Below are 15030 nucleotides of genomic sequence, written 5' to 3' on the forward strand. Positions count from 1 at the left end.
GGAACTGAAGTTCTGGCTGGATTCTATGCGGAAACATTCATTTTCGTGTGATCATATTCTTCCTCTGCTGCTGTTTCCTCATCTGTAAAGGAGAAACAGTAATGCCTCCCAGGATTCAGGGGGCAGATCACATGACATATTTGAAAGTCCTTTGAACTAAGGCTAGGTGTATAAAGAAAGATTCATCATGAAATCCATTTTGATTGTTATTGAAGCCTCTACTTGCAAGAGAGAAAGAACATCTCTTTTGTACATTTTCTAAGATTTCCAAACATCGAATCTTTTATTGAGTTTAATGTTCATCCTGTGTCAGTGGTGCTGTTTTCCCAGCTCTGTCTAGTGATTTGGGGACTGAATAAATATATACAGGACACCCAGACTAACTAAAGAAATATTTTTTCACCCCTGTAGCTGAAATACAAAGAGAAACATGTCAAGGAAAGAGGAACCTGTCATGCTGTGCCTGACACTCCTCAGATCCTCCTGGCAAAGACTGTCAGCAATCTGGTGTCTGAGGTAATCCTCTAGCAACCATATGTTCTCCTTCCGACTTGGGCTAACGCCCCAAGCAGACACTCTAACAAGCTCTCTGTGGATTCCCTCAGAACAAGTACAAGGACCACGTCAAGAAGCACTTGGCCCAGGGCTCATACACAACACTGCCAGAGACCAGGGACACTATTCACGTCAAGGAAGTGACCAAGAATGTCAGTGATGTAAGTGACCAGCCCCAAAACTCTTGGCACAGCAATACCACTTTACCGTAGAACCCAGGGAAATATGGCACAAGCTGCCTTTTTGCTTACAAGGGCTTTCCTTTATGTTGCTTCACCCTTACCATCGATGCCCATTTGTGAATTTTCAATTCTGCTTCAAAGGAGGACTTGATATTTATTAGGTTTCCAATTATGGCAACTAGAGAAAATGTGGGTTTTGCCACAGGGCATGTTATCTGCAGGATAAGATGTTAGTAACCCAGCGTTAATAAAAGGTGGAAGCATTGCTGATTAAGAGTGGCCTGTCCAGTCATTAAACTGCTCAACAATTTTAGAGAAGTAAAATCACCACTTTGTATCTCCGTAATCTCTGCCCACTTTGTCCTTATCAGTGATGCTTTAATAATCATGGTGTTATATTTTTAGAGCCCTATATGGTTCCATGTATTTTTCCAAGATAGAAATGGCAAATGAAAGAGCTTAATTGGCTTGTAGTCAGGTCTCCAAAGATTGCTATGTGTTTCCAGTGTTGGGTTCCAGGACAGAAATGACCGGGAAGAGCTAGAATATGGATCAGAGATCCAGGTTCCACACTGAGGCCAAAATAGCAAGCCACAGATTTTCCTGGAGGTCTTCTCACAGTTCCTCAAGTAAATCAGTTCTGTTCCCAGACTCCTCTGCTCACATAAATAATTCTGTCTTTATTTAGACAAATTACAAAAAGAAGTTTGTCAAGGAGAAAGGGAAATCCAACTACTCCATCATGCTGGAGCCCCCAGAGGTGAAACATGCTATGGAAGTGGCCAAGAAGCAGAGTAATGTAAGTCCCCCTACCCCTCTATACTCTCAGGGGTTCTGTTGAGCCGGTGGATCCTAAATTGGAGCATATTGAGCTGTTTCCTGTGAGTGGTAGCCCTACTTTCTCTGTCTGGTAGTTTAAAAAATATGGTAGCTTAAAAAAATTGGCTTGGTTTTAATAAAAAGTTTCCTTGTGTTTAATGAGGACTTTTTCAAAGGTAGCATATCTCCCAAATGAGTAAACACTCTTTTTTCTCCAAACAAAGGTTGCTTACAAAAAAGATGCCAAGGAAAACCTGCATTACACCACAGTGGCCGATCGGCCGGACATCAAGAAGGCCACGCAGGCAGCCAAACAGGCCAGTGAGGTAAGGGTGTGGTTAAAATGTACCTGCTCCCCAGAGGTCACCGCCACCAAGTAGTACAAGGCACCCACCCCCTAGAATGTATCGCCCATCTTGGTTTTCTTTGATTCAGGTGGAGTACAGAGCCAAGCACCGTAAGGAAGGCAGCCATGGGTTAAGCATGCTTGGTCGCCCAGACATTGAAATGGCCAAGAAGGCAGCCAAACTGAGCAGCCAGGTAATACAGATGGGCGAGTGGCAGCTCTTATGTGAAAAACCTGTGGGAGGAAGTTGTTCCCAGAACGAAAGTGCAATAGTAGCCACAAAAGAGATCCTTAGTCTTTGATAAAAGTGCTGAGCTTGGAAAAGTGGTATCATGAAGGCGTACCAAGGACCTTCTCTCTCCTTTCTGTCGAACATCTCAGGCCTTTCTCATTCTCCACTTTCCACTTGTGGGTGTGTCTAGATGTTTGTGTGCTTAACTATCTTCATGGAAGAGAAACATCGATTGTGAGGGCCTACTGGCACCTCTCCTCAGGTAGTAAGATTACATCCCAAGGGTGGGATTCATACTTGGGTCAACTGTGGGAACTTAACAGGCACAAGTAATGACATTTGAACTTCTAGAACCCACCCGGATGCAGCCACCTTTATTCTTTCATTCAGCATCCGTATATTTCATGACTGGGCTAAGAACTAGGGGATGAACGGATGAACGTAACTATTAGCTGTGCTTTTCTTTACGCTTCCAAGTGTCCTATTCGGATAACAAGTTGTATGATCACTTTACATAGGACATGTTCTTTTGTATTTATATTTCGTCCATTTCTTAGTTGTCAAAATAATTGATGTTCAGAAATAATTTGGAGTTTTGCACTTCCTGTTAGGTTAAATACCGAGAAAATTTCAACAAAGAGAAGGGCAAAACACCAAAATACAATCCAAAAGACAGCCAGCTCTACAAAGTCATGAAAGATGCTAACAATCTTGCAAGTGAGGTATGTGTGTGTGTTTTTTTTTTAATTGTGGTAAAATATATAACATGAAATTTTCCATTTTAAATATTTTCGGATGTACAATTGAGGGACGGACGCCTATTTGGCTCAGTCAGAAAAGCATATGACTCTTGGATCTCAGGGTCATGAGTTCAAGCCCCATGCTGGGTGTAGAGATTACTTAAATAAATACACACACACACACACACACACACACACACACAGGATGTATAATTGAGTGGCATTGACTACATTCACAGTGTTGTCCGCATACCACTGTTATCTCCATCACCCCGAACAAATTCTACAACCATTAAGCAATAATTCTCCGTTCCTCTCTCCCCCTAGGCCCCTGGTAATCTCTATAAATCTCTTTTCTGTCTCTATGAATTTGCCTATTAGAGAATTTTATGTAAGTGGAATCATACAATATTTGTCTTTTTTTGTCTGGCTTATGTCACTTACCATGTTTTCTAGGTTCCTCCATGTCATAGCATTTGTCAGAACTGAAGTTCTTCCTATGACTAAATAATAATCCCATTGTATGTATACACCACATTTTACTTCCCCATCTGTTGATGGACGCTTGAGTTGTTGCCACCATTTGGCTACTGTGAACTAGGGGTGTTATTTTCATCACCATCTCCAGCACTTGTTTCAGGATATGGGATATCGTAGCATGGCTTCCATTAGTACTGTTTTCCATTTCCTATTTATGTGATTTCTTTCTTTCCCCTGGACTTGCAGGTTAAATATAAGGCTGACCTGAAGAAACTTCACAAACCTGTGACTGATATGAAGGAATCTCTGATAATGAATCACGTGCTGAATACGAGTCAGCTTGCCAGTTCTGTAAGCTCAGCCATTTGCTACAGAAACAGCATGTTTCACCCATTTGTGGCTGAATTCCTTTGCTGAACTCACACACATCTTCTCTGCTCCTGAGATGCTAGATTTAGAAAACTGTTCTGTTGTTTGAATGCATTCTTCCAAATTAAGCATTAGTCTATCCATTCTCCACTGACTGTAACATCTCTCAGAATATAAAAATGCTTTTATTCTTCAAGTATTTAAACTTTTATTTCCCAATTAACTAAGCCCTTCCCTCCTTCTAAGGACATGGAATTATGGTTTGGAATAATTTCTTTCACTTTTCACTTTTAAAACCTACTTTGAATAAGCCATTTAACCAAAGTATTTACCATCCTGTATTAACTGGCAGTACAGAATGTGGATCTTCCTCCTTTAAAAGGTTTTCGTAACCGCCCACTTACTGTTTGCTGGTTTTAATTTGGTCTTGATGCTGCTGCTGCATAAATGTCTAACCTAAAGAGGAAAAACAGATATGCTGAGCAGTTTTTCTCTCAATGTGCCTTTATGCCACCTTCCCCTCAGTACCAGTACAAGAAGAATTATGAGAAGAGTAAAGGCCACTACCACACAATACCAGATAATCTGGAGCAGCTGCATCTAAAGGAGGCCACAGAATTACAGAGTATAGTAAGTCAATCAAGACCGCCTTCTGTCCTGATGCTCGTTCAGCCACAGTGTCAAAAAATGTTCATGGATTCCCCCTCAGAATGGTAGTTACAGTTTTAATAACCATTGCTGGAGAAAACTGCCCAAAGATATAAGGGGGCTTGGAATTTAGCGGCATTTTGAAACAAAACTTTATGTTCTAAATAAGAGCATTGACATGTATTGGAGACACAGTGCCGGTGTATGCAATGTGTGTTATTCAGATTACTGACAGGGGCTGGAAGCATGCGTATTATGTTACAAGGGGGACAGACCCCTCACACCAACCCCACTGTGCCCTCACAAGTCTGCACCCCCACTAAGGATGTAAGCCTTACAATGATGATAGAGAGCCTTAGGAGGATTTTGAGCAGAGAAGTGACCTGATCAGATATACCACCGAAATATCTGAGGGTATTTAAGAAATTGCAAAATTTGTAAAATAAAGTTTCTCAAAAGAAAGGACTCAGAGAAGGAGTTTGTTGTCACACGACTTCCTATATCACAAATTATTTAGGTTGGCATTATTTAGGTTTCTTGTTGGGCATTCACAAAGAGGGCTAAATTACTGGAAGTGTCTTCGTGTCATCTGGGAAGCAGCCCGCATCCCCAGCTTTCTATTTTGAGCAAGATTGCTGAGACTGAGCATTGCCATTAAGATGCTCTGTGAACAAGGGCCTCTGTCTCTCTGACTTTCAATTTCTGAATATCTATGGGCTGCCCCCACTCCTAATCACATGTAATGAGGATGAGAACATTGTATTTGTAAAATAGCTCAGAGGGGTCTTTTGTGAAGGTCAAATTTATTAAGTCATCCAACATGTAAAGTAGTTTTCATTTCTATATGAATTTATATTGACTGCATTGAATATGTGACCAGTTATGATCGACCCAGTTATTGACATATAAATAAAGTTGTGTGTGTTATCTATCAAATTAGGACCCCAGGTCTCTGATAAAAGTCCTTACGAAAGAAAATCTAGAGATATTTCTCAGAAATATGGTTAGATGCTATGGTTAAAATGTTCACATCTACACATACCAGATCTTGTCCAACCTTCATCTTATGGGTGGCTTTCCCCATGCATTTCCTTCCTCAACATTTCTCTCAGCTAATTCTTCTGCAGTGATTCTTTGTCTCCTTGGATTGAACATAAATCCTATTATGCCTTGCAGACAGTAATGATATTTTCTCCCAGGCAATAACAAAAAGTACTAGATCTGTAACACTACAGGAACCTGTTTTGGGTGGCAATGAGGTGCCACTCAGGTGGACTAATGTATCAGTTACAAACTATCCCTAAACTGGCCTCTGTCTGTGAATTGATCAGAGGAGTTATATCTAATAAGGCTTTTCATCACTAGGTGAAATACAAAGAAAAGTACGAAAAGGAACGAGGAAAGCCCATGTTGGACTTTGAAACACCAACGTACATCACCGCCAAAGAGTCTCAACAGATGCAAAGTGGGGTAAGTTCTACAAAAACACACCACACAGCAAACATACATCAAGCTGTTAAAAACAAACTCTGCCCTCAAATGTGTCCAGCCTTCTGTTTTCCAAAAGTTGTAGATGACGGAAATTTTATTGACATGTGGTCACTAAAATTTTTCCATCTCAGAAATCTTATGATTCGGTTATAACAAATATTCTGAATAGTAAACATTTATTGTATATGTTTTATTTCAACCCTCATTTCCATAGCATTAGAGCATAGCAAACTACTCCTAACTCTGAAACAAATTATATTGAATGTAATATGAATTTTTCTTTGACAAATGAGAGTTTCCCTCTGCACAGACCCACCATTGGCTTTGGATTGCTCTTGTCTTAATAGGAAACCCCAACCAAACAAGAGATTAGTGATCAAGATGTTTATCAAAACAGCAAAAGCCAAGATGCCATATTTCCTATTTTAGAAATGTAAACAGAAGCATCTAAAAAAAACATTGTTTTTTCCCTTTTTAACCAATAGCAGAGAAGAATGGAATCTTATTTTGAATGTTAGGAGGTCTGTTTTCACTGGGAAACAGACTTATTTTGGATTGCATTTTACCTCTCCCCCCATGGGGCATATCTCCAACTATAAAGATAAATGGTTGTTAATAAAATAGCATTTTACAGAGCTTTCTGGTATATAGAAGGCCAAATAATCAAAAGTTAAACATAGTTTCATATGATTAGTGAATGTGGGCAAAGGGTTTGTGGGAGTTCCTTGTACTAGTCTTGCACCTTTTCTGTAAATTTAAAATCCTATCAAAATTAAAAAGGCCAAATTTGCATTTGGTGCCCTCAGGCTCTTCTTCCTCTGCATTGTTATCTTCCCCTCACTTACTTCTAGTTCAGAAGTAAAATCTTTTGTTGCCTGGGGAGAGATGACAATGGATTCAGAGTCTGATGGCGCATGTGACCTTCTGCTGTCCTGCCCTATTGTGAAGCAGGGAGTGGGGCCGCCTGAGTCACAGCGTTTGACAAGTGAACAAGGAGCCCAACAGGGCTTCTCAACAGCTGAGTCTCTTGCTGTAGACAAAGAATTTCCAGAATAATCAGACTCATTTCAAACGTGTGACTGTTAGCAAAACCACGATCCAGTTAAAAGGCCATACATAGAAGGTCAATGTTATAATCTTTTTTTCTTCCTAGGTTTGAGAAATAAGTTGTGATAAAGATTCTTTTTTTAATTTGTGTTTCCTTCCTACTCACATTAGAAAGAATATAGGAAAGATTATGAAGAGTCCATTAAAGGCAGAAACCTGACGGGCCTGGAGGTCACGCCAGCTTTATTACATGTCAAATATGCAACCAAAATAGCCAGCGAGGTAGTGCCCACTTGGTCTTTTCTTTCCCTGTTGATCCCAATAATTGCACTAATGACACTCATCAATGTTCCTTCTAGCAAGTTCATCACTACCTAACTTTCGCGGGTTTCAAGTTGGGTTCACATGTGTTTGGTATTACCATCTAATCTATTACCCATGTTAATACTTCTCATTTTTTAATTGAATACCTAATAAAATATGCTTACCTTAGCATCCTGTTAATGTCTAGTTTCTTATCTGATATTTAGTATTAACCAATGAAGCTTATACCCTGCCTTTATGCATATCTTTAATCACTAAACTGTAACTATCTAAAATTGGAAGCGTATTTTTTCTTTTTTTTTTTTTTGGCTCTTTATTTAAGAGGAACAATCCAGGTTTTCTTGTCAGTGATGTTGCTTTTATTTTGTGATATAGAAAGAATACAGGAAAGATCTAGAGGAAAGCATCCGTGGGAAGGGTCTCAGTGAAATGGAAGACACACCTGACATGCTAAGAGCAAAGAACGCCACTCAAATCCTCAATGAGGTAGGCCCATAGCCAACTGCATGCATATAATTAACAGAGCATCTTCTTCCTCCAAGCCAAGTTACGCTGAAAAAGGAAGAGAGAAAAAGGGAGTTTTGAATTTCAAATTCCATATCTAACATGGTTATTAGCCATTAAATAAGTGATATCTCAATTTCTGATGAGTTGATATTATAACAGTTTGTATCTAGTGGCTATCATAATCTATATATCTATTTGATAGATAAATGGATAGACAGATCTATTTGATTTAACCACAATCCATTTGGTGAGCTCGTTTAAAAAAAATTTTTTTAATGTTTATTTATTCCTGAGACACAGACAGAGCATGAGTGGGGGAGGGGCAGCGAGAGAGGGAGACACAGAATCAGAAGCAGGCTCCAGGCTCTGAGCTGTCAGCACAGAGCCTGATGCTGGGCTCGAACTCACAAACCGTGAGATCATGACCTGAGCTGAAGTCAGTTGCTCAACTGACTGAGCCACCCAGGCACCCATAGTGAGCTTGTTTAAATTAAAATACCATATTGGAGTGTTGGGCACCTAGGTTCAAAACTAGTTATGTAGCAGACCAAATTTAAAATTTTTGTTATACTTTGGTTGTCTTTTTATTTATTTAGTTTTGAGAGAGAGAGAGAGAGAGAGTGTGTGTGTGTGTGCGAGGGAGGGGTAAAGGGAGAGGGAAAGAGAGGGTCCCAAGCAGGCTCCATGCTCAGCACAGAGCCCAACATGGGGTTCGACCTCATGACTGAGATTATGACCTGAGCTGAAATCAAGAGTCCGATGCTTAACTGACTAAGCCCCCCAGGTGCCCCTATACTTCGATTTTCTAAGTAGAGAATGCTAAAAGTGTTTAAAAGGAAGGCTTCCATGTTGATGTGAGTAGAATAGTTTCCTATTCTGTTCCTGTTTCCTATTCTATTCCTATTCTGGGTTTCTGTGGTCACTATTGCCTCTGACCACATGGAATGGTGAAGGTGAACACTAGTAACAGAAATGGTATATTATGTGGATTTATTTTCATGCTATACATTTACTACCTAGTCGTGAAAGTTAGGTAACTTTTTTAATGCTACTACAGAAAGAATATAAGAGAGACTTGGAGCTGGAAGTCAAAGGAAGAGGTCTGAATGCCATGGCCAATGAAACTCCTGACTTCATGAGGGCCAGGAATGCTACTGATATTGCCAGTCAGGTCAGTGTCATTATTTCAGGTCAATCTTGAAAAAAAAAAAAAAAAAAGTTGTGATTACAACAACACATATTGTCCTTCTGTTATCTTACTTGGTCAGTAACAGTCATATGTATATAGTGGCATTTTTAAACATCTGCCTGGTGGAATCCATTCTAATATAAGAATCAGAAACCCTATGCCAGGCCTGCAAAGGGTTTGTCTGTCTTTCTGAGTCTATAACCACAGAAGACATTCAGAGCAAAGGGTAGAACTTGGGGAACTTGGAGCTAGGGCAGATTCTGACATCTTGGTTATATTTGTTCAGCAATTCTCCCCCCATTCAGCATGAAGAATTCCTTGTTTAGCCTATTTTGGGAGTTCTTTCTTTTCCTCCTTTCAAGATCTAAATTTAAACGTAGTTTTTAGACATCTCACATTGTCTTTTGCTTATTTGTCCTGCTCCCAGCTCTTCTATATGTAAACAATCCATGCCTTACTATGTGTTGATCATCTTGCTCCTTTCCCATTACTTCTTCCCTCCCCAGCCCCTGTGCCAAATTACATAGTAAGTCTTTCAATAGCTAGGACTCAACCTTTCTGACTCTCTCTTTCATACAAAGCTATAAACAAAATAGGAAAAAATATTGAATCTCAAATGAATGAATCCTTTTGGAAAAGAAATATTGACCACCTCGTAATCAAACAAAATCAACAAACATGTACATTGTAAACATTTACCCAATTTTGGGGTGCTCTGTTGCAGATTAAGTATAAGCAATCAGCAGAAATGGAAAAAGCCAATTTCACTTCTGTGGTTGATACTCCAGAGATCATTCATGCCCAGCAAGTCAAGAACCTTTCAAGCCAGGTAAGGACATTCATTGGAATATCACTCATAGACCCCAGGCCTGAGGAACAAAAAAGTCTTTCCATGAGTACCTAAGTAGCCTCTTTCAAAACACAGTTTTGCCCAACAAAAGAGAAGTTGAGATTGCTGTATCCAAATTAAAATAGATTATGGGAGGGGCGCCTGGGTGGTGCAGTCGGTTAAGCGTCCGACTTCAGCCAGGTCACGATCTCGCGGTCCGTGAGTTCGAGCCCCGCGTCGGGCTCTGGGCTGATGGCTCAGAGCCTGGAGCCTGTTTCCGATTCTGTGTCTCCCTCTCTCTCTGCCCCTCCCCCGTTCATGCTCTGTCTCTCTCTGTCCCAAAAATAAACGTTGAAAAAAAAATTAAAAAAAAATAAATAAAATAAAAAAATAAAATAAAATAGATTATGGGAGGGAACTTTAAGGTGCTGACAAACTCTTACATGGTACCACCCATGTTAATGAATCAGTATTTTAACAAGTAAAATCTCCTATAATGTGGATGTAAAATTTATGTGCAAATCTGGAAGAAACAAAGTAGACAGTCCCTATCTGGATTATCAGTCTCCTTAACCAGATTGAAATAGGTCATCAACACCAACCATGCAATCTAACCCCAATTCTTCCCATGAGAGATAACTATCTTCCCACAAACAGAAATGAAGGGAAGTAGAAGGTCTTTTATAGACCAGGATATACCCTCATTTGTTTTCATTTTCAGTGATATCAGGGATCTGCAATTTGTTTAAGAAGCTACAAGGTAGAATTTTTGCTTGTCTTCTGAGCAGTGAGTTATAAAGCTGTCGTGACCTGACTAGGCTATGCATTATAAACACCTGAGAATATAATTTTCCTAGTCCCACCCTGGAATTTTAAAGCTACTAAGACTGATGTAGGCCCTGGAGATCTGTTTTTATTTGTTTGTTTCTTTTCAGTCGTCATAGGTGATCTCTCAATGGCCAATTGTGTCAGGGAAATTATGGATTTAAATCCTATACTATCAACATATAATTTTATATTGTAAAATTAGACATGAAAAATCGTTATCACTAGAGAATTGTTTGTTTAAGAAATAGATATATTCAAATGGGAGAAATAAACCTTTTGTTTTGGGGATGGGTGGGGAATCATTTTATTAACAAAATTATATGGGCCCCAAACTACCATGTTGTGTTCATTGGGGGAGGTCAGCATTCTTGGGGCTGTGAGAGGCTTGCCAGCTGTATAACCTTGAGCCTTTTGACACTGCTGATCTTTCAAGAAAACCCAAGAGTGCAGGCCTTTTCCAGGGAAGAATTAAATCACTTACTCTGTTCTCCTGGGACTTTCCTCTGCTAGTTCCTCAAGGCATAAAATATGGCCAGACAAGTTACTTCCCTCCCAATTTAAATTAGTATTTACCTTTCAGTAATGTAGTAGTGCTGGTACTTTCTACAAAATTGCTTCTTGGTTTCCAGTGAAAAGTACGTATTTTATAACTTCTAAATCTCATACTTGGGGGTTAATGCAAACAGTCTAAATGGACCCACAAATTCAGGATAATATATTAAATACTTTTTTAAAAATTTTTGTTTTTAATGTTTATTTTTGAGAGAGAGAGACAGAGTGCGAGTGGGGGAGGGGCAGAGAGAGAGAGAGAGAGAGAGAGAGAGACAGAATCTGAAGCAGGCTCCAGGCTCTGAGCCATTAGCACAGAGCCTGATGTGGGGCTTCATCCCCCAAACTGTGAGATCATGAGCCAAGCTAAAGTCTGGTGCTCAGCTGACTGAGCCACCCAGGTGCCCCATATACTAAATACTTCCTAATGCCAGGGATCTGGGACTCTTGCCTCTCATAACACCCCCAAGTTCCAAATACAAACTGATCACCCCTCTTAGTGACCATCACTAGCTTGGCCAAGCAGCTAAGGCAGCTTTTGCTCAATGTTAAGAAAATAAGAGGAAAAGAAAAGGGCACCTGGGTGGCTCAGTCGGTTGAGTGCCCGACCTCGGCTTAGGTCATGATCTCACGGTTCGTGGGTTCGAGACCCACATCCGGCTCTGTGTTGACAGCTCAGAACCTGGAGCCTGCTTCGGATTCTGTATCTCCCTCTCTCTCTGCCCCTCCCCTACTTGCTGGCACTCTAACTCTCAAAAATGAATACACGTTAAAAAAAGAAAAGAAAAGAAAAGAAAAAAGAAGGACTGGTCTTACCCCTTTCCCAGGAGAAAGAAAACTCTTTGCCTTACATTTGCATAACTAAGAAAATTCATTCAGGTTACTTTTTCCTGAACTGGGAATGTGATGAACTGTTCTTTCCTTCCAGAAATCTTTGTTTTAACTGGCTTCCTGTTAAAAATCTAAACTGAAATCTCTTATTGACTGAAACAGCTATCATCTTTGAGATCAAATCTTTCAACATATAAATGTAATTCATAATGTGTGTGTAGTACAAGTTAGACGAGAGAGCTGTACAAAGAATAGTTTTATCCCCTCGCAAAAGTAGCTAGCCTTTCTGCCACACCCAAACTTCCCTGAAAAGTGGGAGAAACTGGAGCTAAACAAAGCTGGAGAGAAAAGTGAAAGGACTTAGTGACAAGCAATAAAAGAAAAATCTGGTTCTCAGGCAGAGTATGTGTTCTGCTGCAAAGATTAACCAAAGTGAGTCAGTTCTGTTGCAGGGACTGACTGTATAGGTATCTGGCAGAAGAGCAGACCTGTGGGCACAGTGTCCAACCAAAGGCTCGGCAGGGGCAGGAAAGCCTGAGAGAGGTGAAGGCCAGCTCAGAGCCTTGGCCAGTCAGTTGGTCGTAATGCTGTTTAGCAGAGCCCCCAGTGCTGCAGCATCAGAGCCACATTCTGGAAGTCCCTGCTGGTCCTGCCTGCCTGGTGCATCCTGTGGCCAGGAACCCCAGCCACACATCAGCTCAGCAAAAATCTCCTTGTCACCAGCTAAGGCCAGCTTTACAGAGGCCTGTTGATGGCTCCTAACCCTCCTGCTTTTCTCTCCCTGCCTGTGGAAGTCCGGCTCCTGGCTGGTTTCCTATCCAGTTCACAGTAGGCACCCCATTGCCAGGAGCCTGTTGTCCCCTTCCTCCGTGGGCCAGCCAGCGAGGGCCTCCTTCTGCCATCTTTGCCGTGACAGTGGGTCTTACTGGATGCCCAGCCTCAGCTCTCCCAGAAAGAAAAGGCATGGCACTCACTGACCAGAGAGGGCCGTGCTTTAGAACAACCTAATATCCAGGAACAGTCAAAAACCTACAAAGGACTTTCCTTCTGCTGACTGAGCAGGAAGGGCAGTTTTAGGTCCCATTGGCCCATATTCCTGTGGTGTTCTCCATCCTTATTTCTTGGAATCTATTCTCAGAAAAAGTACAAGGAAGATGCAGAGAAGTGCATGTCCTATTATGAGACTGTTTTGGACACTCCAGAGATGCAGAGAGTCCGGGAGAACCAAAAGAACTTCAGCCTTGTAAGTTTTTATTGAATCTAAGACCCAGCCCACTGATCCCTGGGATAAGGCCGGCACTGTGGATGCCTCTGGGCCTACACACTTGGGCCATCCCCCTGCAGTGGGGCTGTGCGGTGGCCCTTTACAACTCCCACCAGTGGCCCAGGAACTATGTGCTCCATTCTGCTCCGGGATTACCTGATATTTCAGTACCAAATCATAACGTGAAAGACCCACCTGCTACTGTGTTAGTAGCTTCTTGCCACTGCATGTGAACTGTCTCCATCTTCCATTCGTGCTGACATTGGTCTTTTTCAAAATCGATTCAGGAAGGGATGCATTTTTAAGAAACTTAATTTGATACTTTACAAATTTTAGCGTCTTTAAAATTTTTTTATATAAAATTCTTATTAAAGAATTTCCCTTTGGCTATCGGACCATGATTATTGTGGCATACATATTTTTTTTAATTTGGATTTTAACTTCCTTTACACAATATAGACAATTTAAAATATATTTTAAGATGTTGAGATCTTAACAAGATGTTTACTCTTTCTTCATAGCTCCAATACCAGTGTGACCTTAAAAACAGTAAAGGAAAAATTACAGTTGTTCAAGACACGCCAGAAATACTGCGTGTTAAAGAAAATCAAAAGAATTTCAGCTCGGTATATTTACTATTTATTTTCCATTTAATGCTAACCGAATAATTCCATTCTCCTCTGTAGAAATATGCTAGCCTCTTGTTGATTCAGACAATTAACATCTAACCTCCCCAGTTAATACCAGCGGTTATTTGATCGAATTTCCCATACTTTGCTCTAAAAACATCATGCCGGGGACCATTTGAAATAACAACTTAAATCTGCTAACACAGTAACTTTTCTTTCTTCCTAATTTTTTTAATCCCAGAGGAGTAACACGTGTTGTCTTGTTCCATGAAGATAGATTTCTTTTTGACATTGTGATTTCTTTTGTTCTCCTTCCCCAGAATAACTGACTTCACACTTCTTTAACGGATTTTGTGTTTCATATGGGAGGGTTTTCTTTAAATCAACATTTTTCTGGTTTTTCTCATCCTGTGTTAATACAGTACGGTAATCTTAAAAGAGCCCTCAAGATCTGGAAAGTTATCCGTGTTGTATATATGGTAGGAGTTACTGATGCTGATGCAGATGTCAGATCGTCAGATACTCCGGTACCTTGCTAAGGACATTCTCTAGGGTCTTTTGTTTTCACAGAAGCCATGTTTCCTAGTCTTCCTCCAGGAATCGCTGGGCTTTCTTTTCCTCTGTGTAACATTGTCCTGATTGTAAATGGCCAGGTTTTATATAAAGAGGATGTCTCTCCGGGAACGGCAATCGGGAAGACCCCTGAGATGATGAGAGTGAAGCAAACACAGGACCACATTAGCTCGGTAAGGACGCCTCCGTGAACTCACCTGCAGTGTCTTCTGCCTCCCTTTGATAATTTACTTTGAGGGCTGAGCTGCCCTCAGAACCTTTGTCGCCAGGAGCTGCTGGAATGGGTGCCTGTGCTGAGCACCGTCGCACAGTCAGTGCGGTGCTGAGCAGGTGTCATGAGGGGAGGTTATGCGTAGGAGATGGAGAGGCTGGTATCAGAGCAAACCAGAGCTAGATGCTGGTTCAAGACGTAAAAACAGATTTTAGTCTGGACTGTTAAAATAGGAGAAAGAGATCGGAGTATAGAACTGGGCTCAATTTCAAACACTGCAAGGAAAGCTAAGAATTTATGGGGCACCTGGGTGGCTCAGTCGGTTGAACGCCCAACTTTGCTCAGGTCATGATCTGGCGGTTGACAAGTTCGAGCCTCGCGTCAGAT

The 15030-nt window shown here is 40.9% G+C and overlaps 1 protein-coding gene across 1 annotated transcript in view; it reads left to right on the plus strand.

The window, feature by feature from the left end:
* NEB (nebulin) overlaps positions 1-15030 on the plus strand; it is a 211725-nt gene that overhangs the window by 176999 nt on the left and 19696 nt on the right. Inside the window, exons 119-134 of the mRNA XM_047083946.1 lie at positions 412-516; positions 606-716; positions 1426-1536; positions 1781-1882; positions 1992-2096; positions 2746-2856; positions 3601-3705; positions 4249-4353; positions 5737-5841; positions 7081-7191; positions 7609-7719; positions 8798-8911; positions 9654-9758; positions 13105-13209; positions 13752-13856; positions 14513-14605. Coding sequence (XP_046939902.1) covers positions 412-516; positions 606-716; positions 1426-1536; positions 1781-1882; positions 1992-2096; positions 2746-2856; positions 3601-3705; positions 4249-4353; positions 5737-5841; positions 7081-7191; positions 7609-7719; positions 8798-8911; positions 9654-9758; positions 13105-13209; positions 13752-13856; positions 14513-14605 — 1704 coding nt within the window. The remainder of the gene's footprint in view (positions 1-411; positions 517-605; positions 717-1425; positions 1537-1780; positions 1883-1991; positions 2097-2745; positions 2857-3600; positions 3706-4248; positions 4354-5736; positions 5842-7080; positions 7192-7608; positions 7720-8797; positions 8912-9653; positions 9759-13104; positions 13210-13751; positions 13857-14512; positions 14606-15030) is intronic.

Source organism: Lynx rufus, unplaced genomic scaffold (assembly GCF_022079265.1).
Source record: "Lynx rufus isolate CCGP_SWC_20201006 ecotype Redwood Valley unplaced genomic scaffold, mLynRuf1.p SCAF_2, whole genome shotgun sequence".
In the NCBI taxonomy this organism is placed as follows: Eukaryota; Metazoa; Chordata; class Mammalia; order Carnivora; family Felidae; genus Lynx; species Lynx rufus.